Source organism: Lepisma saccharinum, chromosome 25 (assembly GCF_977018435.1).
Source record: "Lepisma saccharinum chromosome 25, izLepSacc3.1, whole genome shotgun sequence".
NCBI lineage: Eukaryota > Metazoa > Arthropoda > Insecta > Zygentoma > Lepismatidae > Lepisma > Lepisma saccharinum.
In genome coordinates this window covers 26,346,717-26,374,315 of record NC_139253.1, presented here as the reverse complement: position 1 = coordinate 26,374,315, position 27,599 = coordinate 26,346,717, and the positions used below count along the sequence as shown (strand labels likewise).

The 27,599-nt window shown below is 41.6% G+C and overlaps 1 protein-coding gene across 3 annotated transcripts in view; it reads left to right on the top strand.

Moving 5' to 3' along the window:
- LOC145978505 (limbic system-associated membrane protein) overlaps positions 1-27,599 on the top strand; it is a 706,857-nt gene that overhangs the window by 495,848 nt on the left and 183,410 nt on the right. For all 3 annotated transcript variants that reach the window (XM_083111131.1, XM_083111130.1, XM_083111129.1), the window contains exon 4: positions 15,403-15,524. In XM_083111131.1, coding sequence (XP_082967257.1) covers positions 15,403-15,524 — 122 coding nt within the window. The remainder of the gene's footprint in view (positions 1-15,402; positions 15,525-27,599) is intronic.

Here is a 27,599-nt window from a genome sequence, read left to right as displayed (position 1 = left end):
AAAGACGGAAGGGGGCGGACAATGTCCAAGCAAAAGTTCAACAACCTTCCCTGGTAGTCGAGTGGTTTATTGCATCTGTGCGTGCTTTCTTGTTTTGAATGCTTCTTGAAGCTCTGACGAGGCAATGCTCCTTTGGAATGAGATTTGAGTAACTTAATTCGTATGCAAATCTTTGAGTATGTTACTAATTTCCCTTAATTACCTTTAAAATTAATAGGCTATACCTTAACGCCATTGACTTGTCATGGAATTGTCGATCTCGCAATAAGCAGTAACGTTACTTGCTAACTTTTGTTTCTGTGTGTACTGCGGCGGACGTTCAATGCGCGGTGGGACAATCTTCTGAGACTGTCCGAAAGGTCCAAGAAGCAAGCTTGAATTATGGTTTTGTGGGAAGTGACGTCGCCTAGTGTAGTTCGAAAGCACAAATGAAACGAGGAATCGAGCCCGCAGCGTGTAGCACGCATCATTGTAGACTTGTTTGCTAGGCTTGTGCACTTGTTCGCTTGTTTACTTGTCGAAAGTCAGCCAGGTGTTGTTTGCGGTTCTTCTAATGTGTAGAAAAGTAAAAGAAGTTTTTAAAATGCTATGTTATTTCTATGGTGAACCAAGTGTTAATGTGGCGGGAAAAATCAATGTGTACGTAGTTTTATCTACTGGCCGTATTAGGCGCTGCAGTCGAAGTGCGATACGAAAGATTATCGCTTCAAGGACGGCCTCAAACTAGAAGCTCTGACTTCGTAGTGTAGCGCTTTACGCTGACTACTTCGCCAAAACAGAACATTTTGGACACTTGACCACAATATTTTCACCAGATAACGCGAGGGTCCATCCACGAACGCATCGTGCGTGTCAGTAATCCCGAATGTAAGCAAAGCATTAATGTCCTCTCCCCCCAACAATGACACTGTCTGAGAGTTGATCCCAGCAATGCTGCTTCAGACATGGTCCCCGGCTTGTCTTTATCCTCGGCGCAGGGGTCCCTCCAATCCTAGAGGATCTTGTCGAAACAAGAAGCTTTGAATTACCATATGATTAAATTCCTGCGCAGAGGCTCTTCGGGAGGTAGGGGGAGGGGGAAGCTGCGGTGGTGGAAAGAGAGTTGGGGTGGGAAACGGACTTCTGCTCATGAAAGAGATGAAGATGAAGGAAGGGGAAGGAGGAACAGTGAGAAGTTGGAGATTGAAACCGCGGTGGCCCTGGTGCCGAAAATCGAAACTGGTGATGACGAATGGAAATAGGGCCGTGAAAAGTTATGCAAGACCGATTTCTCGGCTTCCCTTTCTCTTAGCACTGGTCCATTCTGAAAATACTTCGATGCAGTAAAAGATCATACTTGATGTCGAGATGGTCCTGCGCGTGGCATGTTTATAGGTTAAGGGCAGTGAGTCGCAAACAAACAATCTCTTAAGATGAGCAGCGGATGTTAAGGAGGTGTGTTCACCCCTCCTGGTCCTGTGCTTGCATTGATTTGATATATTTTACTTCGCTTTTCTGCCACTTATGGCTATTCGCGAAGATGAGGGTAAATGATAATCTGATGAAACTCATGAGGGGACACTCACAAATGACATCCATGCCGGGATTCGAACCCGGGGCCGCTAGCGTCGTAGCGCGATGTACTAACCACTCCGCCACGGGAATCAGCTCGCCCGAACTGTGTTAGTACACTGGATATACTTTCAAGGTGCAAATTAATGGCACGATTCTCCTATTTCTTTCATTCGCCGTAATGGGATCAGCATTACAAATCTTGCCACTGCTCTGTTAAATTTACGAAAGTCGAAGTTATAAGCGACACGTGTCGTTTGTACGACGCTATGGGCTGGAAGACTGTTGTTGACTGGTTCATTTTGGTGCCCAAGTTTGATTTACTGATTGATTTGGTTTATTCTATTAACCATTTCTGGCACTTTTGGCTAATCGTGAAGATGAGAATGGATGATAATGAAATTGGTGAAGAGATACTAACGGAGAACACATATTTTCAGGGTAGGATTCGAACCCGGGACCCCGCGTGTCGTAGCGCATTGTGTTAATCCATTCCGCAGCAGAGGCCGGCTTGGTGCCCAAGTGTTTACGTGGATTTTGATTCCCGGTGGAGGCAAAATACACAGTGGCTCGGATTTTAAACTGTAGACCTATTTCCGATTAGCCTATCTGACCATGAAGATATTTTAAACTCGAACAAACACAATTTGACCAGATTCGAATCTAGTATTCTCTGCCTTGCGGCTGACTAGTCACAACGGAAATGAAATGTGCTAATAAACAGTGTAATTACATCCTCTGTAAATTACCATCCAACACTCCTAATTGCTTCATTCCTCTGTTATTACATTGCCAAAGTATATTTCCAGGACTATAATTCAGTAATGATTATTTACCGTCGTACCTCCCTGTGTGTGTGTGTGTGTGGCTTGAGGAAGGAGGGGTTGCATAGAGCTCTGGCGAATTCGGGAGGAAATCTATGTAGATGTGTAAAACTATACATTTTTGAACTTAAATGCTATTGGCTATTTCTAAACGATAATTAGGTTCAACATAAATACTCGCGTTAAGGGACACAATTAATTAGAAATGAGGTGAGGATCACAAACGTTTGGGGACACGTTATTTTGATTATTTGCTACAAATTGAGTGGAAGTTGTAAGAACGATATCTTTTTACACTCTGGATATTATATATTATCAAATCAGTCATTCATATGAGAAATCTAGTTTCTTCCATACGTACTTCTTACGGACATTTAAAATAAAATATCACCACCTTTTTACATTAAGGTAGGTCCATTTCCACATCATATACATTGATTGGCTTACCAGCAAAACTCCACTGGGTAGCTATCTATGACACACAATATGTATAAAATAGCTATATCAATCTTTTTAATACCATACCAATAGTATGTCGGGAAGTTGATATCGGATTTAATTCTTGAGTCGTTATAACTGTAGTAGTCGAACATCGAGAATTCAAAACAAATCTTCGTTTGCATTTCTTTGTTAGGTCGCTTTTCTGCCTGTAGTGACTAATCGCAACGGTGTTGATGTACACAAAGGAACACCTTTGCGGTCGGGACTCAAACCATGAACCTTCTCTGGTTAGATTGTGAGTCTACTACAAATGCGGGAAATGCTTATTTATGGGTGCAATGAGACAAAAAGCATCGGTGGTTTGGATTAAAGTTATCGACGTTTAGCTGTAAAGGGTGGTTGAGTAATTTTAAATACTGCTTATCTATAAAAGAATGTCCGAATGATGGAACAACTTTTTTTCCCTGGAAAGAGCAAAGGAATCCTCACGCTATAAAAAGATATAATGGCACGGTTTTCGATATGATCTAGACTCTCAGGAACTCCTCCGCGGGGAACGAGAAAATAGATTGTCCAAGATATAAGAGGTCGCCTACTGCGGTACCAGACAGTACCAAATTATTGCCCTTATCTAGCGGGTCGTACATTAAACATGGAAGTGAAGATGCTTCGCAGTTGGCAGAGGAAGCTGAAAAGATGGCGGCGCCTTCCTCTCCACGGTGTGTTTCTTGCGCAATTCTTTCTTCTTATCTGGGATTTCGTGTATTCCCCAGGAGCTGAATGCAGCCCCAGTTCGTCTCCAACCTTGCACGTAGCGGGATCCGCGCTCACATTGAACCTCATCTTCATGCAGAGTGGAGGAGCTCCGTGTCTTCGTGACGAAGACCCTCAGTTTGGGTAATGGCCTCTTTTCTGCTGACACTGGGGTTCTCAGTCCCACCTGACACGCTTCCAGAACATCTCAAGTTCCTTCTGGCAGCCTTGGATTTCATGCTTTTCTTTATCTGGGGTATTATCTGCGGTCTTTCATCCTCTGCGGAAAGGTTGCTTTTGGATTCATTCGCCCTTGTTGACTTGCTGCAGATGTACCCTGGTCCTGTGCAGCTTAGCTATGCAACCCAAGAATTGAAGAATTCACTCTCTTACTTGTCGTATTGAATTTGATTCGATCTCTACCTCTAACGTCGTCGCCTTATAGTCAAGGGGTCCCGGGTTCGATACCCGGTGGAGGCACATTGTGGTTCGGTTCTCAATTTAAATGTAGGTCCAGTCCCAATTAGCCTTCCTGTGCATAAAGTGGACTTAACAAATCAAACAATGGAACAAATCGATCTCTACCTCATGCCGGACACCGTGCTATTTCTCTCTGTGGACAAAGAACGCGTACAATGGTAGAGGAGGGAAGAAAGCCAGTGGAGCAAAGTAGTGCGCGCTGCTACAAATGGCTGGTAGCTGCAGCCGTGTTTTCCCCTCCAAGCACTCATTTCCCCTCTCACATGTTCATTGGTCGAGTCCTCTCAAGTCACTACATGTGCAGACACTTCTTTTCATTCGCTTTCTCCAGAGGCTGCCGTGACAGGAGTGTTGTGTATTTCCCTGGAAAGCCAGGTGTTCTTAATTGAAGTCCGTGTTATAACGTGGCTGCGTTTCAATTCATTGCTCTGGTTATATTTCATCCACGCCGTCTCAATTTAACAGGTGGATTAAAGCGACGCAAAATAACAAATAACAAAATATTAATATTTTCAACGTCAATTAGTTCAGCACAGTGATGTAGTTATGAATTGACAGCAAAGATAGATCACACTTTTGGCTGGTAGTCCAAAGTAGCATATTGTCATAACGCCACATGACCGAGATCACTATCAGTTCGTCCCTCTTAAGTGTACCGCATCTATACTTCATCCTTCCAGTACTATTAATATTAGTAAGAACATAAGAGAAACTGTATGGCTTCATCGAACGAGTTTCTATTGTCAGTCGCCTTGTAATCGAGGGGTTCCGGGATTCGATACCCGATGGAGGCACAAGTGGTTCGGATCCCACTTGAAATTGTAGGTCCAGTCCCGATTAGCCTTACAGTGCATAAAGTGGACTTAAAAACACCAAATCAATCAATTAATTCTATTGTCGGTGTAAAGACTGCCATTTGATCTGAACTTACAGATTCACCCAGAAAGATAACCAAGAAGTAGCCTAAGATATAGTGCTTACGTTATCATGAAACCAAGATCATTATTCTTTCGCGTATAGACGACCAACGAACAAACAGCTTATTGGCAATAGACCGAAGCTTTTTCAGCGGTAGACACTGTTGTCTTGATCTCTACTACCTTTAATCGAGATAGAAACTTGTCCTACCAAACTGCATCAAGACAAGAACAGCAAGTTTCTTGTTAACAACCATAAACTCAGTATGAGAGTAAACAATGTTGGCTCATTTCTTTCTACTTGTAGTCTTGCAACATGCAAGACATCACCCGGATTCTTTCATTTCCATATCACGGAGTACCGAGTGAATAGGAGACATCTGGATAGGACGGAGTACTCTGATCTACGAACAATAATACCCACGTCTGCTTTGGTGAAATTTAGCTCTGCAAGCTCTCATTGTCATTTGATTCATGTATTCAGGCTACGACTGGAGATCAGGGGACAAAGGAGGGGAAAAAGGAGGGGAAAAAGAGACTCTGTAACCCGTTGATCTCTCTCTCTCTCTTCATTTCCTTTTCAGTAGCATTCGCTTTTCATCTCCACTTCAATCCAGCCTACTCTTATGAAATCCACTATTGGATCTAATTAAGAACAGACAACCTGCACCGTACGATAAGCGAACTTTTCTGTCTCCGTCCATTCATATTTTTATCCTCCCCTTTTGTGAGCACGCGCTCTTGCAGTCTCTTGTTCTTCGGATGAGGATAATTCCACAAGAAATTTCATTGGAAAATGAGTTTCTACAGATGAATACGACAATTGAATATATATACGCCAGACGGGGTCTCCGAGAATGAAGTTGATGGCGGGATATCTGAGAAGGGGGTTTTTGTTTCCAGCAGCAAGGGGGGTTGGAGAAGCAAGGGATGGTTGTAGGGCTGAAACTACAGTAGTTGTAATCGGCAATGTGTTGCTCCTCATGCTGTGATCAAACTTCAGTTTATGTACTGGTATAATGCACCCTCTTGCTTGCTTCCCTCTCCCTCCCATCTGCCAAATGCATATCGTGAATGGAAATTCAATTAGGGACTGCACATCCGCCACTGTTATCTCCTTCAAGCCATGCACGGATTTGCGGGGGGTTTCAAAGGATCTTCTTAGTTTGGAAACATCTCACGTACTTCCAATTCTCAAATAACTTGGTTATCCAAACGATTGTACTGCCAAGCCAGTTAGGCATTGTGGCGTACCAAAGACAACAAGATCTTGTTCTCAACGAGAGGTGTTTACCCTGCATCTTTCTTGTTGCCATTTTCCCTATTCTTACTGCATTCGTTCCTCTTCCCTTTTTCCTACTTTTCAATTTATATTTATTAATGTAAATTTGATATCACTTATCTCCGCCCCACCAAAATATATTCTTACGTCGTAATAAAATTTGTGTTGTATTTCAACTCTCTTGGTTCAAAATTCTACTCCACAAAATGCGCTGTGCCAGTAATGTAACTTTGTCATGCACATCATATCGTGCTATTAAGCTATTGAATAAAGTACCATGCCCTTGAGTGTAGACTGAGCTAGTTTTAAAAAGTACTAAATGAAAGTGTGTGTGTGTGTGATAAGGTCGGAAATCGTATACGAAATCTCCCCTTCTTTTTCGATTCATCACGATATATTGACTTTTTTGCATCTCATAGCGAAAGGTCACGCCCTTGCCAACGAAAAGGGGGTTTACTTTGGATCATAGCTTGCTTACAACACAGTCCATATATTTGTTGTAAAATTTTCATATTTTGCGAATTTCTTGAAAGCTCTCTGTTAAATCATGACATCACGTACACGTCGAAAGTCCTGGAACACAAAAAAAAAATAACCCTAAGAAAATATCAAGCTCAGAATTCGAATCGGGCACCCATGAAACTCATATCGACTTCACGCTAGCCACTGTAAGATTTTTGTTGTTATTGCTTGTTTATATTTTTGCGGAGAGAAACAGTTCTGTTTGCATCTGCAAAAAAATAAGTTTGTAGTCTTATTGTCCGAATCGACCAATCATAATTCGTAAAATTGTTGACGTACACTCAATTTGGTACCAGTCCACCGACTTCTAGGCTCGCTTGTTTTCCTCGTGTAGTCGGATGTGTAGTTTCTTGCGTAATGAACGTAGAGATATTTTTTTTTATGTTCATCTAAAACTTGCATATCAAATTGTCATATTTATAGCTTGATCTGTAAGGAACTGATTTTGGTTTCCCTGCAGTTAGATTCTACAATGTCACAGTTTTCATTTCAAATATATGTGTGCATATATATATTTGTATTTATTTCCATGTATTTTTACATGTAATTATATATAAAATAATTATATATGTATTCGTGACAAGGTGTGGAAAAGTGCTGAATGAATAGATTGATTTGGTTTATTTAACTCGCATTTCTGCTACTTGTGGCTTATCGCGAAGATGAGGATGAGTGATGATGTGATGAAATTGATGAAGTGACACTCTCAAAGAACACCCATGTTCAGGCCGGGATTCGAGCCTGGGACCCCTGACGTCGTAGCGCGCAGTGCTAACCACTCAGCCACTGAGGCCGGCAAAAGGGCTCAACGAAGAAAATATATATTTCAGCTGTTTTTTTTTCACAAACTTAGTTTTACTGTTATTTCCCTAGACCTTTCTGCCGAAGCGAATATACCTGTTGGAGACCTTGTAGGGTAGCTAGGGACAAAAAAGGACACTTTACCCTATCTTCTTTCATCCCTGTTTGTCTCCCTTTCCCTAAACTTTTTCTCAGTTTCTACATCCTTCATATCCCCTTCTCCAGTCTGACGTTGAAGCTTAAGGAAAAAAAGATTAATAATGAAAATTTTCATGCACCCTTGAGTGATGGGGAAGAAACGAGTCAAGATGTAGCATTGGAAACGGCAAACGGGAAGCTCCGAGGAAGACAGCGACGAGAGGGCGCTTTCCTCCTCTTTCTTGCCTCATTTTATTTTGATTTTTTTCATCTCTCTCTCTCAGTAACAGAAAACATCTTTCCCGTAGGAAAATTCTGTTTGGATTTCTCTTTTCTCGTTCAGAGCAAATTTGCTTCGATCGAAGCAGGGGAGACGTCGGATATAAAAGCCATGAATTTGTAATTATCCCCCTCTTCTGTTTTTCCTCCATTTTGCCTTACAGCAATCCATCTTGTTTCACTGGTGACAACAATCTTTGTGTGATTTTTAGTCCGTTTTCGGATACAAATGTATAATTCTTTTTAACAATGGAAGAGAATATTGTGATTTTTGTTCGCTTGTCACATTCATCACGTACTTGTTGAATTTGTTTTCAAGTCCGCTTTTTACACGGAAAGACTAATCGGGACTATACCTACAGTTCAAAGTGAGTTGATACATCCATCAAGTGCCTCCACCTGGTATCGAACCCGGGATCCCTTGATTATAAGGCAATTACGTCACTGGGGAAGCCCACACATTTAACACTTACTGACGTACAGGTAAAAGTAAATGTACCCCTTGCAGATTGCGACATACCGTGAAGGCTTATGGGATTGGGGAGGGGTGTGTGAATCTCGTCAAATTTATGGAGGTGATGTGATCAGCACCACGCTCCGACCGCCTTATCTCCCCAGGTTTCTCGCCATCCTCGATGGCGTAGTGGTAACGTCGTCGCCTTGTAATCAAGGGGTTCGATACCCGGTGGGGGCACATAGCGGTTCGGATCCCACTTTAAACTGTAGGTCCAGTCTCGGTTAGCAGTACTGTGCATTTGGACTTAAAACACCAAATCAATCAGTCAATCTTCCCAGGCTTGTCCCCTTGTGCCCACTTATTAGAAGCTTGGTGATGCCCAGAGCCATTCCAAGTTGCAACATTACTGACTGGCAAAGTTCCCAGTTGAAATCGCGCCCTCAGGGAATCGAACTGGAGGTACCCTCGCTATAGTCAGACGCCATACCGACTGGACCACCGCGCCTCTAAAATCTGAATCCTGCTACCTTTTTAATCGACGGTTGGGTAGTCGGTGGAAGCATATTACACGTTAGGTCGGACCCTACTGCAAACTAAGTCCAGTCCCGATTAGCCTACCTGAGCATAAAGTGGACTTAAAAAACAATGCTTATCAAACTTGCCAATTGACGGAATTACGTAAATGATTTCACACAAGTTATTTTTTCTGATTTGGTTTTAAATTGGGCTTTTACAGCCTGTAATGAGGACTGTAGCGTTGAAACTTAATTATTTCGTAGTAAAATAGACCAATCCGAATGAGTCTCATTGCAACGCGGACACCTAGGCTCGATTCCCGTTGTAGGAATCTTTCCGACAATGTTCGTGGATGAAGCTGCTCTGCGGTTCATCTATCCTCTCACCGATGGGTGCCTGGGAGCAACCCTCCATGGTAAACGCAGCCGGAGCATAGTTCAAATCACATCACCTCAATTATAGCAAAAATCGAGGATACACGATAATCCCCTGCAGAGATTGTATTGTAACGTCCATACATGTCTGTGACTTTACCTTCATCCATATCATTGTATCCCGGACTTCCGTAGCGGAGTGGTTATCGCATCGCGCTACGACGCCAGGGGTTACGAGTTCGAATCCCGGCCTGGGCATCGTGTTCTCTGTCGGTCTTCGTTCTTCAGTTTCATCATATCATCACCCATTCCCATCTTCGCGTTAAGTCAAAGTGGCAGAAAAGCGAAGTAAACAAACCAAATGTATGAAAATGATTATCAATATTCATCCCCATCGTAGCGATCAGCCCAAAAGTGGCAGAAATTCGACGCAAAATAACTGAATTCAGTCAAATCAGCCAACCTTCCCCATTGCATTTAACATATCAGCACGAACGGTGGACAACGCACCAGGGACGAAAGCGAACAGGACTTTCGAACCACCCTGCACTAAGGTCAATGTTTCATCCCGCCCATCTGCGATGAGACCAAGCGAGTGCAATTAGTTGCTTGCATCTTGCAAAATGAACCCGAGGCCAGCCCTTACAAGGTTAAATATGCAGCACATATATTCTTTTGGGTCTTGAATCACAAGCTACAATATTCTCGCCATATATACTTCCAGCAGTACAAGCGTCTTACCCCCTATTTACAGGAGCAGAAGCTATCACCGTGCAGTGTCAGCATAAATCATGCATCGCGCACTCCGTCCCGGCTCTTTCATCACTTATTTTTAATTAAAAACGCCTGTATGCAAGGAGGCTACGTCTGTTCAACTGATAAAGGCCAGCAGTTGTGAGATATGTCCTTTAATACACTGCTTCCAGGGCTCGGTAATGAGCTGGCCGTCGTTATTCTCAATTTAGTCTCTAGGAACGGCTTCATATAACCGAGACAGTGGTGAAATGGAACGGGAACTGCCGGGAAGGAAGGTTTCCAAGCCAAGCAGAGAGAGGAGAGAGCGTGTCTTTATATTAGCATCAAGTTATGTTCGACTAGAAACCTCGCTGTTGCTCCCCAGCTCACTCTGGTGTTTGTTATTCGAACTATTCCAGTTCCAGTTGGGATGGTAGTGCGAGATCTGTCTTCATCTCGTCTCGAGTTCAGAAATAAGAGTTATTTTATTTTAGTTATTGCTTTTAGTCCACTTTATGCACAGAAAGGGTAATCGGGACTCGACCTACAGTTTTAAGAGTGAGATCCGAACCACTGTGCAATGTGCCTCCATCGGAGCTCGAACCCGGGACCCCTTGATTACAAGGCGACGACTACTTGAAAAACTTCAAATTCCGACTGTATACAGATCAAGTTTACATGTGGTATTGCGTGTATAATGGCCTCAGTTCGCAGGCAGATGGGTGCAAAGACCTTCGCAGTGGCTACGCTGGAGGTATACAGGTACTACCTCATTTCATGTTGATCAGCAATGGGTCTATGCTAAATGCAGTAAGCTTGTGCAACCATACATACAGAGATTTTCTAGATAAAACAAACTCAAATTAAGGTTTTTATTTGACTTTTCCTAGTATATAGTATGTCATACAACGCATTACCGCACGAATTCTCAGAGAGTGTAGTCTCTGAGGCAAATACCTTATCTTAATAACGTTTTTTTCTGTTTGACGTCTCCTGTTGACACTATGAACCCTCTGAAAAGAAAAGAATTTTCATCCTGAATGTATGTAACCAGCTATACGGGTTCATACAGTTACCACGATAAAGAGAGTATGGCATATCTAAATAAGCAGGCAGATATCTGTTTCGTATGCCTGAATAATTTGCATCGGAAAGTACATTTGGTTCAGGTGTTTTTTGTTTTTTTTAAATGTCATACCGAAGTCTCGCATGAGACAGTTAGAGTCTCGGACACGAGGTTCGTGTGGTTCTCGTTCTCGTCCTCGTCAAGTCTCGGGAGGTTTGGTCTCGTCTTCTGATATGTCATTTTAGTCTCTGTACCATACTAACGTTGCAAAATATGCAGTTGTGAAGTGAGGCACTTTGTAAGTTTCTATCGTAACTGAAGCTATTGACTCACCAGTCCTATCTTTTTCGTGAGGGAACGATGCTTCGTTGCTGATTTTTCTCCCAAAGAATCAATCTCTGCGTTCGAGCGAATGGTCAGATTTTAAAGCGAATTGTTCCAAAGTGTTTCCAGGATAGATTTTAAAATTGTGTCCCTTGCCATCCATGCCGGCAAGAACAAAAGACTGTTAAAATTAGACGACTGTTATTGCTGGGGTATTTGTTTTTCTCGGGCATCTTTCTAAAAACACTCAGTTCCGAGCGAAATTAGTCCAAACGTTTTACATTCATCCATACATTTTTCTAACAATTGTGTGTCTGCCTGTGCCCGCCCGCTTGTGTGTGTGTGTGTGCAATGACAGACAGGATATTACTAAGGACATTGCTGTGGGATATGATGTATTCACTTGCTAACAGTTTAAAATTGAGAGCAAAAATAAAATGGAATTTTTAAAAAGAGGTTCTCTGAAAGAATATGTACAGGGTGTACCAAAAGTCCCATTAACCCCCCCCCCCTCCATTTGAATTGTAGACAAACCTGCAAAATGTTATTTTAACAGCATGCGTATGATGAGAGGATGGTATACCATTAAATCAGACTAATGGCCACTATTTACTCCAGTGGATCTGTGTGCACACCGCCATTTTCATGGCACAGTATTATTTGCCTCCAGGTGCGAGTGAAATCCTCCGTAACATAAAATTCCAGATCTGGATTTCGGGATGGCCATTTTAAGAGAATTCCTCAATGATGTGTTCAGAGAACGGATTGGACGAGGATCGGCAAATTTACCAGCCCCTTTAAAATGGCCACCCCAAAGTCCAAATCTGACATCTTGTGATAATGCGCTATGAGGGCTCATCAAACAGAAAGTCGCCCATAATCGTTATCAGACAACTGAGCAACTTCAAGAAGCTGTTCGCAGTGCGTTTGCTTCCTTCACGCCAGCCAAGTTACGGAGGATTTCACATCGCACCTGGAGGTGAATAATACTGTGTATAAAAATGGCGGTGTGCACACAGAGTAAATGATGGCCATTGGTCTGATTTAATGGTATAATATCCTCTCATCATACGCATGCTGTTAAAGTAACATTTTGCAGGTTTGTCTACAATTCAAAGTGGAATTAAGTTTCGTTTCTTACTTACTGCAATAATTTAAACTGTGTCTCGGAAATCTATGGAGCAAGGCCGAACATAACTGTAGAAAAGGAGAGGAAACGAGTGGACGGAGCAAAGCAGTGAGAGCTGCTACAAACGGCTGGTAGTTGCAGCCGCGTTTTCCTCTTCATGCACTCACTTCTCCTCTCACACGTTCATTGGTCGAGCCATCTCTAGTCCTACTTGCGTAGATGACTTGTTTATCTTTTTTGCTCCAGAGATTCCAAGGACAGAGTGTAGAGCCTTTACTAACTCGTTTTCATATATTCCTCTATTCACTGAAAATAAATATTATTAATGGCTGGATGCTTGGGGTTCCAAAAGTCGCTACTCAGGCATTTTACTAAGTAATCTATTTTAACACACCTTCATCGTTGCTTATCCCTTAGAGACCGAAAATCTAAAATGCACAACAAAACGGAAGAAACCTTGCCAGTTGGTGATGCACATGATGATTTTTTTTTAAAGCGTCAAGTAAATAATAGTATTCAGTCTCCATCATAGTTTGTATACGCTGATGATACAAGACGCGTGAAAACAACCACAAGTTTCTGAGGTGAAAAATACGAAATTTTCTATGAAAGTTATTCAACTGATGCAGCAGTCCCTCTGCATTTTTCGTCCGCATTCGACCGTAGAATCCATAGACATGACGCAATAGACACAGTAATGGCACTGAAAGCAAAGCGTATTGATAGTTTTTCAACCGGTCCCATTAGCAGAAGTGTCGCCCGATTAGTAATAACATCAGTCCGAGTATCTATAAAGAGAAGCATGCAGAACAAGAAAGCACGATTTGCGAGCCACTTAACAGGATCAGGTCAATTGTACTCTTATCAGACACAACCCCCCAGTCTCTCTCATGCTTTTTGGCTTAATCTGTGGAAAACAGCTTCTGCACCCATCTGCCGTAAAGTCAATTTACAACCAAAGGCTGCAGTGTATCAACAAACGGATCGGTTGTTACATTATGCTGATTTCCTGAGTGGCCTTCTGATGGATAGTGGATAAACTAGCTATCAACAGATAGCTCGGTGTATGATCATAGTGGATTTACGGGTGCCGTAAACTGTTTGGCGGAATGGCGCTTTCATTAGTCCGGTGGAGTATTCGTTGCGCAGAATTGACTACGGGAAACGATTTTGCGGTTCCGCAACCGTACCATCTCGTCACTGAAAGTAACAAAGTTTTACAGTAAAAGACATCTAACCTTCGCAGTACTTTTAATCTAACTCAAAAGATAACTCACTTGAAAACAAACTTTCAGGGAACCCAAACCCCATTAGACCCTAAACCAAAATTACTGGACTTTCAATATTAATTTCAGCACAAATTCTATTAATTATTATAGATGTCGCCGTAGCTTTCATTCAAATGCAATGTTTCACAACGACAAGCTCGCGTTGGGCCCGTTTTAGACGAAACCATTTTCATTAGCATTTTTCTTAACATTTATGCCATGACCAAAAAGATACCGTGTAAAATGAAAAATGTTATGGCATTTCTCAAGGATAGGCTCGGTCCGTAGCATTTTTCGTAGCGTAACCAATCAGAAGCGAGTGCAAATATAATGGCGGTCGCGTGAGAAGTAAGTAACGTATCACTTCACACTTTTAAACGACGATAACTATTCAACCGAGAGAAATATCGCTGCGTATTAGATGGTTTTAGGTAGAGAAGAATGGCGCTGAATAAATATATACTTTACAACGTTTACTGTACACGTATGGAAGAATACTTTAGCTTTTTCATTGTAAATACCGTGCACACAGCATTGACGGTGTAACTCGACGTGTCTTTCGTGCTGTACGTATTGTACATTGTAATTGAAACAGCTTACCGAAATGTTCCGTAAAATGCTTTCGTGTAAAGTACTATTTGTTATAACATTTTTGGAAGCATTTACGTAGCATTTATGTTAGCAAAAATGTTAAAGGAAATGCTTTCGTCGAAAGCCGGCTTTACTCTTGCCGAACCATTCACAGCGTGCCATCTCTGTCTATGTGTTGCGCATGCGCAGTGAATCCTCTTTCCAGACAAGAAGGCGAAGTGATATACTGAGGTGTGTGTCATTTGCCACCGGAAATCCCCTCCTGAGCCATAACATATATTGTAAACGAAACTGATTGGTCAGAATTTTCGTTCCTATTCCTTGCAGGCTACTGGGTTACGAACATGTTTCCACTGAGCTTATAGTGTATCTTCAGATACATGGTGTGGTATCCAGCCTACGTCGGAGCTTTGTTTTTCTACTGATCTAGTGCGCTAATCCTTATTTCAATCTACTATAGGTATTAGCACACAAGTTCAATGAAAATTCTCGGATCTCGCGTAGGTTCGATTCTCACAAGCAGCATAAGAAATTAGTTAACGAGAAGTTGCTCTCTCGAAAATATACTATGGATAATGCCCGGTCGAGTTTGCATACAAATCAGGATCCAGTGTTACTAGCACACAAACAAATACTACATCGAAAATTCATAAAAGGTCATACGAATTACTACTACCTCCTAATGTTTGCTTCTAATGAATGAGAAGACTATTATATTGTTAATTTTTCATGCATTAGGGTCTCCCCGATGGCGCAGTGATATCATCGTCGCCTTGTAATCAAGGGGTCCCGGGTTCGATACCCAGTGGAGGCACATAGTGGTTCGGATGCCACTTTAAACTGTAGGTCCAGTCCCAATTAGCCTTACTGTGCACAAAGTGGACTTAAAACACCAAAACAATAAATAAATCAATCAATTTTCATGTATTAATGTGCCTGTTTTTCTTTTTCCAGTGCCGCCCCGAATCCAGAAAGTTACTTCAGATGGACTGATGGTAGTAAAGAAAGGAACGACATTGACTCTGGAGTGTAAAGCCTCGGGGAATCCAGTTCCAACCATTTCCTGGAGCAGAAAGGTAAGATACCATTATTTTTTGTTGCTAATGGAGTTGTTATTGTTGAACTTCTGAGACACTGGAACAGTTACTTATTTACTTGTTTCCATTTTAAGTAGTTCTTGATACTGTGTGCACTAAAATTGTGTTCAGGCGACTAATAGTTCATTACCTGAAAACAATTGGAGGAGTCACTTAAAGAGAAGAACAGATATCCAATCTAGATCCGCTGACTTTGCCGATACGCAAACAAGAACCGCCTGACTAGGTGAAGTTTGATATTTTTCTTGCTTTTGCCTTCCTTTGTCTGCCATTTTGCCAAATCACGAGGATTCATGATGGTTATATGACATCCATGAATGAACATGCTCAAACGAATGCCCAATCTAGGTGTCGAACCTGGAACCAGTCAAAACGCTCGGCCACCGAGATGGGTGCACTGCTGGATGGTTGATGCTGTATCGGCACCGAAAATGTCTTATCGTTACTGGATATCAAATCCAGGACTTCCCAAAATGCTCACGTGGGGACTCGAAAAATTGAGACGCAAATATTTCACGAAAATCGAAATGTTATGTGCATAGATGGTATGTGACGGGAAAATGACTTTTGGCTTAAAGAATTATAATTATTTTTCTGTAGTTTACGGTTATTACAAGCATAAGAAAACAGTTTTTCGTTGTGACGTTTCAGGAGAACACACGCTCCCTTCATCAGACATTTTTCATTTTGACTAAAGATACAGTTATAACAATTGGTTAGCATTTTTTAAACAAAAAGATTCCGTTATATAATGGATGTTGTCAATGTTACATTGTTGTAATATGGCAACTTAACTGTGAAAAGAAGCAGTCTGTTTTCTTTTTATTTTATTTAACCATTGTTATAACTGTATCTTTAGTCAAAATGAAAATAAATGTCTGATGAAGGGAGCGTGTGTTCTCCTGAAACGTCACAACGAAAAACTGTTTTTTTATGCTTGTAATAAACGTAAACTACAGGAAAATAATTCTACAATGCAATCAATACGTACATACAAGAAAAGGAATTATAATTATTGTTCATTTAAGTCGATGGTCTTACTCACAAGTCACATACTTAGAATGCGAATGGAGATAACATTCAAGACGAACCTACACTGTAGTGTATGTTAGTTAGTCAGCAAATGATAGATGAGGGTACATTTTATTGTAATCCTCTTGATAATTCAACACACACAAAATGGAAGTGAGAAAAGTTTCACACACAAAATGGAAGTGCTGAGTTGACGGTAAATCTTTCTCCTGAAATTAATAACATTTTCATTTTGACAAACGCCCTCTCGGCGAAAGACATGAAATAGTAGGTTTGGATAGGGATTAATGAAGAGGCGTTCTCGAACAAGGATTGTCAGCTGAAAAGAAAAGAGTCCCTTGTCCTCCAGGTAACAAAGCAATTTTCTTTCAGGCTCTTGACGCGATTCACTTACTGTTTCATTACGATTTTTCTTTTCAAAAGAGCTCTTTTTCATGCAAACAAGTTAAACTCGTTCCCTCAAGTTCAGGATTTTCTAGAAAATAATCAACCGAGTATACTTCAACTGATTGCGTTTGTAGGATTGCGTGAGAGAGACTCCTATTCTGTCCCTTTCGAATGCTGTCAGTGAGTGCGGAATCAATGGCTGTTTTCAACTAACTTCAGAAGAAACTCTGAGGAGAGCGTTAACGATACTGCTGTGCTAAAATGGAAATACGTTTGCTGATTGTAATTTTGGACTGTTAAGTACACTTACTTACACTTCCTTGATCATTTCAAGGTTTCCAGGTACGGATATGTTGTTAGGGGTAAAGGGATTAAAAAAAACATTTTTTGCCATGGATACTTTTATTACAAACGGAATGCCGATACTGGTAATTAGTACTTCGGTTTCAGATCAAAAACAATGTAAGAACCGCTGCCATGCTGCAACAATACGTACGTGGGAAATGAACAAGGAGAGGCATTTTTTCCGCGGGGAGGGAGATTGTGCTGGCGAAAGCAGTAGCCGCATCAGCGGAAAATGCGTGCTTGAGGCCGTGTATCGATCTGAAGGGCAGGTGCAGAAGTGTGTGGGAACATCATCTCCTGCTTTATTCAAGCTCATCCGACGTGTCTGTGCCTCGTTAGAACATAATTAGCCAGGCACTCACTGGCTAACAAGTTGGCGCTGTTATGAGTAGGTGCTTCGAAACGGGAAAGCAAAGTAAGGGTGAAGTCTATGCCGCACCTGAACCCTACTCAGCTCTTCTAGTAACCTATGGTGATGTATCCTGCTGAAAAACGCCGGGAATTGCGGTCGTGTGTGGTTTTGTTAATTCATACATTCGTGTTGAGACTATTAACAGCGCGTCTATAGAGGCATACAAGCAGATTAATGTATGCAGGGATTGTATGTTCAGTGTGTTCCATGTTGATCAACGTAGACCATATACGAGAAGATATAAAGCGGAGTTATTTGAAGAATTTGAAAAACTACATCTCCTGATGCACGTATTAAATTGTTTGACCAAATACTTTGGTGTATTGTTTGTACTAGCACTCTGGCGTGCCCAAGGGAGTGTTGTTACAGGGGACCCAGTATTCCTTACCAAAGGTAAGATGGTTAAATGAGGTATACGAAAATCCTGAACACTCCATTGCTGTCACTATACTTAAGAAACGAAGATAGTTTCAAGAAGTCCTGCTCAAGTGCTAATTGGGATTATCCGAATTCTAAGAAACAACTCTTGGACAATGGTCTGGATGCTTGTAAAATATCACAACGAACATAGGGTTTAGGTTAATGCAGATTTCTAATATAAACATACTTTACTAAAAAAAGAAAAAAAAGTTAATTATGCATTTCTATAGTACAGAAGGTAACTACGATGCACCAAACACTAACATCACAATAAGAGAAGTCGTCAATGAATTTTACAGTATATTGCAACAACAGCTAGCCTCCTCGGTGGACTGGGCAATAGAAGCACCAAAGGTCTCGACAGTACGCCCTTCCTCAGCCAGCCTGGTCACCAGAGGCTCCCCTCAGGAAACCATATTGATGCCGAGCTTAGTGCGGACGCCCAGTCAACATGGGGCACTACACTGCAAGACTCCCGACCTCAAACCATCCGATGATCCCGGCCTCCAGGAAGCTGGATTACAGGAGCACGCCACGACTCCCAGCCAATAAAGGCACAGGGTTGAATACCCAACTTTGGAATTTGTGAGTGCCCCTTCATCAAATTCATTTAATCGTGGCTCTCTCATCTTCGCCGCCACTCAGAAGTGGCAGGAAAAGTAGAAAAATCAATCCAAAATATAAATTATGACGGTGGCTGTATTTTTACGTACATCTGTCTTACCACTTTACATAAACTACACTTCTCCTCGGGTATCTGAGGAACAAGGCCGCGCATAACGGCAGAGACGCGGAGAAAGTGAGCAAAGTTGTACGCACTGCTGCAAGCGGCTGATAACAGCAGTCGCGTTTTCCCCTCCATTCACTCACTTTCCCAACGCTCCAGAGATTCCCGAGACAAGGGTATAATGATGCTGCTTTGATCTTTGAAGCAATGATCGTTGTTCTTTTTTTAGCATACCATTTCATGCTTCAGTTAACTGCAAACGAATGGGAGTAGAACTATTGCTAATTGGATTTGTTAATGTTCTATCTTTATTTTTGATGTCGATACGTGGAGACCTGTTTCATAAAAAAATCCAACGCACAAGGTTTTAAGTTACTTCGGAAAAGACAATCAAAATTTCGTGTCAAATTCAGAATATCCACGAGCTTGTTCAAAACGAAAGATAGTTTTGAAAATGTCGTTCTGAACACAAATCCAAGATCCACTGGTAATCTACATTAGAAGCTACATTCCTCTTCTCTTCGTAGTGTTGTAAACCTCATACGCCTACTTGTATATGGTAACTCATTTTCTTCGTAGCGTTGTTAATCTCGCACTTGTAACTACATATACACACTGCAGGCGAATTCTTTTTTTTGTCTCAATTGTGATGTCTTCTAATGATGAAGTTCAGCCAAATGTCGGAAGGTTTCTGAAGCAAAATGTTCAGCGTTGCCACAGAATGCCGGAAGCAGCCGAACATTTGACAGTTTTGTTCATGGCAATACACTAGGCCTGGTATGTCTAAAGCGTACACCATCTGTGCCACACTTCAGCGAACCTTCCAGCGCGATGACAGTTCCATTCACGGGGAAAGCTGATAAAGTCATTTCCCATTTGCATGGAATTTCGAAGCACGAGACGGAAGAAGTACAACAAGATAACTTCCGTCAAAGAAAGTTGAAGTTTCATTCGGAGCCGCGAATTGTTTGGACAAAGATAACAAAATTGTCTTCCACGGCTCAGGAATTCCTCTGCAGGATGAGGCTCTGAGGATTTTCAACGTGAAATTGAAAGACGATTCTCAAGTTGAACGGAAACCAGAGCTTGAATCCGCGACAGTGTAAACCCTTCTTTGTCGTGACTTTGTTGCTTAACCGCTTGACGTGAGTATTTCTGCCGAAGTGAATGGCTGAATGTTCAATAAATGAAGGAACATGCAAATAAATCAATACTTTGCCAGAGATTTGAACCCGCCACTTCTGAATGATGAAGATAGCCTACGTAGTGCAAGTCCAGCCATGTAGTGCACGCTGCTAGTGAACTGTCGTCGCCAGCATGCATAAATCATCACTCAGTCTCACCGTGGCGATTAGCCAAAAGTGGCAGAAAAGCGAATGCAAATAACAACAATAAAATCTAAAAATTGTCAGCATACATGTATATTATACATGTTCACATTTAGCGTTTCAACTCCGAAAGTATTGTACATTTGTTTTTAAGCAGTGATGGTTCTAACTATAATACGTGTGCACAAAACATATTTGCAATTAGTTTTGCACAGTTTTATGGTTAGAAACGAGAAATTACCACAAAATCAGTGTAATCGGTATCGGGATTATTATCCGATATTTGTTTAATAATGCGGATATTCGGATATCTGGAATTTGATGAAGGATTTGTAGAAAATCCATACAGTAAAATTCGAAAATGACGAATGAAATAATACTTGGGCAGCCCGTAAAACGAATAAGCAATAAAACTGTGCGTAAATGCACAAATTCAAATATCCGGACATTTAGGATAATCCTTATATCCGGATATCCGAATAATCCGTATATCAGAATATCCGACATCCGTGTATTTTAAATTGAAATTATCCGATATCCGGATTTGGCCATCCCTGTTGCTTATAAACTTCTGATTAAAGGTGAACTATCACCATGATTCCATTGTACCCGTGTCGAGCCTTGTTTGAAGATCGGATCGCACCCTTGGACATTTGCAGAATACGCGATCGTTTGCTTCAAGAGTCTTCAGAATACGAGATCCTTGGTGCTCGTAATGCCTTGTGTAAGCAGAGATACAAACACACAATCTTTGAGATAAGAGCATCTCGAACAAGACAATCCCTCTAAATACTTATACAAGGTCGTTTCCCGAGCCCAAGCATCCTGGAAATAGGTTACTCTCTCGCGGATGTGTGTTTGTACGAAGGCTCGAGCCGCAAGAGGAACAAAATGTCCTCGAGATAGGAGAACGTCCCTTCCTCCTCTGGATGATAATACGAGAAGACAGCTGTGTGCGTGGGTTGTGGCCGAAAACCAGATTGGTGTCGTAGGATTCTTCTTCTGTTTGTGTGAATGGAGGAGGGAAGACAGACGCAGAGGGGTGAGGTCGACGAGGGGCTGTAGGCAGTGCGCTTTATTTTATTTTGAATGTGGTGGAAAGGCTGCAGGGATTGCCCGGAGGGACAAACTCGGTGCGACGTAACTGGGATTGCGAGATGGCTCGACCGTAACAGCCGTCGACTGTTATGAGGAAAGAATTGTGTGCAGAACTCGGCTTGAGTGCATCCCCTGAAACTTGATCAGAATCGAAAATGTGGTCCTGCATTTCAGAAGTGGCCAATATTTGATTTAACGACGCTTATTCGCCGGTCAACGAAAATGTAGTTCTAAAGTACATATCCGGTGCCTGTCAAATCGGAAGGTAATTGTGAAGTTATGTTTGTATGTTTCTCCCGCTATTTTGAGGAAGGGTGCGAACTTTAGTATTCTTTTCAAAGAATGGACGTTTCCAAAGAGAATGAAACATGTTCCATGTTGCTGGGTGCCATACAAGTTGAATAATAAGCCAAAATGTGAAACTGTTTTTTACGAAAAATAGATAATTTGCATATTGCTCAGAAAATTGTTATAACTCGGGCACTATGGGAGCAATCTACTTCGAATAAGTCTTGTTTTGCAGCTAAAACATCAGAGTATGAAACCGTGTACAATTTAGAACGCCGAACCGGGGGGTTGGGAGTGGCGCGCCCCCCGAATTTCAATGGAAAATAAAACATAAAAATCTGTAGTTTGCCCCACTTCCCCAACTATTTTGCAGATAAGTCGCAAACCTTAGTATTCTTTTAAAAGAATGAGCGTTTCTCAAGAGAATGAAATATGTTTCATGTTCCTGGGTGCCATACAAGTTGAATAATGAGCCAAAATGTGAAACTCTGTTAGGAAATGTGGCATGAATATGTTGTGGAGGGGGGGGGGGGTCATCGATGTGAATTTCCCAGGCTTGCTCCAGACCTGTGTCAGAGTTTCCACCCAAACATAAGAGTATGAAGGTCCAAAAAGCACATCCATTTCGTAATCAGCACCATGATACCATATGGTATCATCGGGCCAGTACGACCTTACTTTTATGATACCAAAATGGTATCATCGGGCCAGTAAAGGCAGCATTCTATAGAATGGAAAACAATTTCTCCACTGGGTTTTCTGTACAAAATTATCTTGATTATTTCTTGAGCATTTCATGTCAATGTCCCTTGATCTCAATTTTTATTATTAAATGCAATGCTGTAACTTTACTCTTAACTTTATTTATCTTGTGAGTGAATAATCTAAAATTGTCATTTGGATAAAAAGTCAAGTATTTTACATAATTTAGAAGGTAATTTACACATTGTTGTATTTATCTGTCACAAATTTTTCACTTAGAGCTATGCACCTGGGAAAATATTCTAAGGGTAGTTCTCTTTAATCAACAGTGTTAAGTTTCATAATTCATTGCACAGAAACTGTAAGAGAAATGTTGATTAACTATCAGTAGTATAGTTACTTCAATTTAAAACATGTAGTGTGCGCGGCCTCCCCGATGGCGCAGTGGTAGCGTCGTCGCCTTGTAATCAAGGGGTCCCGGGTTCGATACCCGGTGGAGGCACATGCCACAGTGGTTCGGATCCCACTTTAAACCGTAGGTCCAGTCCCGATTAGCCTTACTGTGCATAAAGTGGACTTAAAACACCAACTCAAACCAATGTAGTGTGCGCGTGTCACCAGTGACAGTGGAATGCCCCTTCTTTTAGAACGATTTTTTTCTCCTTTTCTAGATAAGGCCAGAAGCTATCGAGTACGGAGGCCAAATATACATTAGTTAATTGCATTGGAGTCCGTGGTGAAGTGAACGGGAGGATAATCGTAAACAACTACTTCCTACCTGGCTAAGCCAGATAAGCCCTGGACGGGAGAAGCCTTTGCAAACGTAGATCAGCAATTGGGAATCGGCGGAGCTAAAGTCAATACGGTCAAATGAATGCTGGAGATTTGTTCCCGGGAGCAAAGGTTGCTGGAAGCCAGCCAAATGAAGGTTCCAATGATCATGCAGCCGATCTCATTACGGTCTTCTTACTCTCAGTTCTGGGATCTTTTAGATGTTAATCCGTGGCCCCGACAAGGTTTCCTCCGTGGCTTGTTGAAAACTCGAATTATCCTTAAGATATTTCTTGTTCGAGCTTTCAGGTCTTGTTATCATAACAGCAAATTTTCTCAGTAATTTGGGACTTATATTCGAAATAATTTGTTTGTCCCACTTATAACTGTAGGTCCCGATTAGCCTTTCTGTGCATAAAGTTGAGTTAAAGCTACAACTCAACTCAATATATTTGTTTGATTGGTTGATATGTTTTGTTTTTTTTGCTTTTCTGCCACTTTTCGCTAATCTCGTAGATGAGGATGAGTGATGATATGATGAAATTGATACTCACGAGGAACACCCATGCCCAAGCCGGAATTCAATCCGGGAACATCTGATGCTAACCATTCCATCACGGCAGCACATATTTGAATACGCCAACAAGTCATTGTAGTGGAATGTTCTGTTGAAAAAAGACAAGAGATACTAACACTTTAGACGACTAAGGGAAGAAAACTCTAGTTTCATTTTCAGTCCGTTTATTTTTCTCATCAGCGTCCAGTGACTTGTACAATATATCATAATTTAGAATACATAAATATCCTGCATATCAGTAAGCTAGAGAATTATGAGCAATTTTAACTGACGGCGAAAAATTCGGACACGAATTCTTATTTTGTAATTTTTAACGTCACATTTCTTTCATTAACTACAACGCGAATTGACTAATTGAAATCTGTGTGTGGGCTACTTTCACATGTCGTCTAATATGGGGGCTCGCCCCGTAAAAAATAAAAGGAGGACAGTAATCACAAAAGTTGACAGGTCTTCAATAAACCACAATTTCTGAACAATAGCACAATATGACCAAGACAGAAGAATATACAGGGTCTGTCCGGAAAGTAATGAGACTGGTTCTAGAAAACCCAATTTTATTTACAATACATCCGAATACACTTACTAATCTTCAGGACCCTTCTGCAGCGACACAGCGCTTCCAAGGATCTTACCATTGTTTCTATGTCTGCTGAAACTCCTTTTGCGGGATGCTGTTGGAGTTGTGTCACGACCCCTTGAATGTCTTCTACGGTCGAAAATCGGTGTCCTTTCAAGTCTCTTCAGCCTGAGGAAGAGAGAAAAGTCGCACGAAGAGAGATCCGGGCTATACGGTGGCTGTGGAAGCGTTGCTATGTCTTTTGCGGTCAGAACGCGGTGTGTGAGGACGCATTGTCGTGATGCAGGATCCACGTCGTTGCGATCTCAGGATGGACGCGGACCAATTTTGCGCACACCTTTCGTATCTGCAATTTCTCAGTCACAATCTCACGAACTTCCGTTTTTGGAAATCCCAACTTGTCTGCTATTAACGAACACCAAGGCGTTGGTCAGTGTTCAAGAACTTCCGCACACGACCAACATTTTCTTCAGTTTTCGTCGTCGAAGGGCGCCAGGATCGCCGCTCGTTCTCCACATCTTCCCTTCCGTTTTTAAAGGTTATATGCCAGTTAAAAAACTTGCGCTCGGAATATACAATTTTTGCCGAAGGCTCTCTTTAACATTTCCATCGTCTCGCGATCCGGAATTGCCGAGCGTAGCGCTGCTCCAACGTTCTTTGCATTGTTGAAGTGTAGCGTCTCTCGCGTAGAGGTTATGTTCGCCGGCTGGCCTGTCGCTCTCACTGCTCGGAGAAGAATGAACGCGGTACCGTTGAAAAGCTCCATTTCCCCTCTTTCTTTCCCCACCATCGGTTTCCCCTCCAAGTGCGTCTGCGCACGACACCAGAGCCAGTCTTATTACTTTCTGGACAGACCCTGTATCTGAATAGGATTTGCCTTCATCCGTTCTCCACTAACACTTGCTTCACCTTCGCCCAGCAAGTCAGTCTTATCTTCACCTGGCATCTGTTTTTATTTCCAGGTTGTGTATTATCTATTTAAACTCATTGCAAGAAGATCCTTTTCTTGTCTTAGATTATTTTTTTATGGTTTCTCTCGCATAATACAGACTTTTTCTTGTCCCTCGGTGCGGTAATGTCCCTACTGATTTGTTTTATGCATATTACTGATAGAACTCCTATTTCTAGTCTGTTTCTTTTGTGCACCTCTTCTCTATTTAGGAGTTGAATTATTATAGATATATATATATATAGATTATTATGTGACATAACATAAAATATATACGATTATAATATATATGAATAGTAAAAACCCCATATCTGTGAGAAAAAGCTGAGCTGCGTACACGTAACAAAACGTAGTACAAAGAGGATCATCTTGTTTGTGGGCCGAGTCTGTATGTTGTAAGCATGTGGGCTCCAGGGTGTACCATGTTGAAGCGAGATGTACTCCGGAGTACTCTGAGGAAGTGTAGTGTATTGAGAGAGAGAGAGAGAGAGAGAGAGAAGAAGAAGAAGAAGAAAGGACAGTGTGCTTCTCTCATAATTCATTGTCATCTACATACCATTTTACGTTAACTAGTACACCACCGAAATTGATTCATCTCAATATTGATTAACAATAAATGATTGGAATCGTTAAATGCCACTTTCTTGTCTCATAATCGAGATTGTACAGTCGATATAAGCATAACAGTACGATGGTACCAAAAGTTTGAGCTACACTGCTGCGTTATCCGCTTATTCAGTACATCTTCATTGAAATTCCAAGGAGCAGGAATATCCTCCCTCGTTCCAGGAAATAAATTGCTTTGTATAGCAGGCAGAAAAACAAGCCATTTATCTCTCGTAATACTCCCTTCCTGTTATCTTCCCTCTGGTGTCAATTGTGGGAAGCATTCAGCAAGATCCCAAAACGCTCAGGTGACAAATATCCAGGTCTTCATGATCACGACATCTCATCTCCTGTTTCCTTCGTTAGCACCGCCACTGGTGGTTGTGGTGGGGTTGAAGTTCTCTGTATAATCCAAAGGGTACCTTTTTTTTCCTTCCTGAAGGAAAACGATGGAAGATATTGCGCAGGGGAGGCTAAAGTACCTCAAAGATAAATGGCCAATTAGGTGGAAAGGTTAGGTGAAACAAAGCAGAAGAGGGGGATCTTCATCTTCCACTTTTCTCGATGCTCCTAAATCCGTGAAAAATTCCTCCGCGATGAATAATTACAACTTCTTCTTTCTCCGACCCTCTGCATCCTTGCCCAATTACCTTCATCTTCGAATCTCCCTTTTCTCCATCCAGAAGGAGTTCAGATCACTAGACCCTTGAGCTCATTTAGCGAAGAAAGTGTCAAGTCGCAAGAAGGAGAGGAGAAAGGTTACGTAAGAGCCGAAGACATCCTGCTTGAGATTAAAGGAAGGAGAGTTTGTGGATCCCAGTTTAAGAGTGCCAGTGTGTCTTCACCTATACATTCTATTGAAGCTGTACAAAGCTGTACAGCCACGAAGAGTGATTGCAATTATCCACACGCTTACGTCGTTTTAGTTTACTTTCCTTGCATTGTATTCATGTATTTTGTGGAGATCAAACCCAACAGTGACCATTGTAAACCGTATAGCTCGAGTGTGGTATTATAGGAAACTGCGAAATTCAGTTTCCTTCCTGAAAATTAAAATGTATGAAATGTATTTGACTTTTGTCTCGTAGAAAAGACACGCATGGAATGACGTAATATAACAATCAGTAGTGAAAAAGATATTTGATTTGATTTTGATTTGATTTGATTTGATTTAGTTTATTTTACTTCGCGTTTTGTGCCTCTTGGCTAATTTGCGAAGATGGGGATGAGTGATGAAATGATGAAATTGATGAATGGACATTCACAAACAACCAAGCCCGACCGGGATTCTAACCCGGGACCCTTGGCGTCGCAGCGCGATGTGCTAACCACTCGGCCACAGGGTCGGGCTGAAAAAGATATTGCCATACATTAACTGATAGTATTGGAAGTAGCCTATAAGAAACGTTTCGATAGTATTGGAAGTTTAAGAAGAGTATCAATTTGCTGTTGTCGATGGCATTAAGTGTAGTTTTGTATGGTGTGATTGTACAGACACAAAACTCGGCAAGTTCTGAGGAATGTGAAAGTGAGAGAGAAATAACTTTACGAAATGTTACCCTCTTTTTTAACAATCGTTTCGTATATGGGGAGAGTCGTATAGTACCGGCCGTCCTACAGTGTCGGCCAATTCTAGTTCGGACAATTGACGCTACATAGCAGTAGTTCACGGAAGTTGGAGGGAAGGGTATGTATTCGTGTGCGCTATAGTTCGGGATCACCCGCTTTCACGCAGTATTGTGAGAGCTGTGCCTGTGTTACTGTGAAGAGTCAAGTGGCTGCGTGAAAGAAGTTATTTTTAGGTCCCTGGTATTCATGTTCGAGGTAAGTGT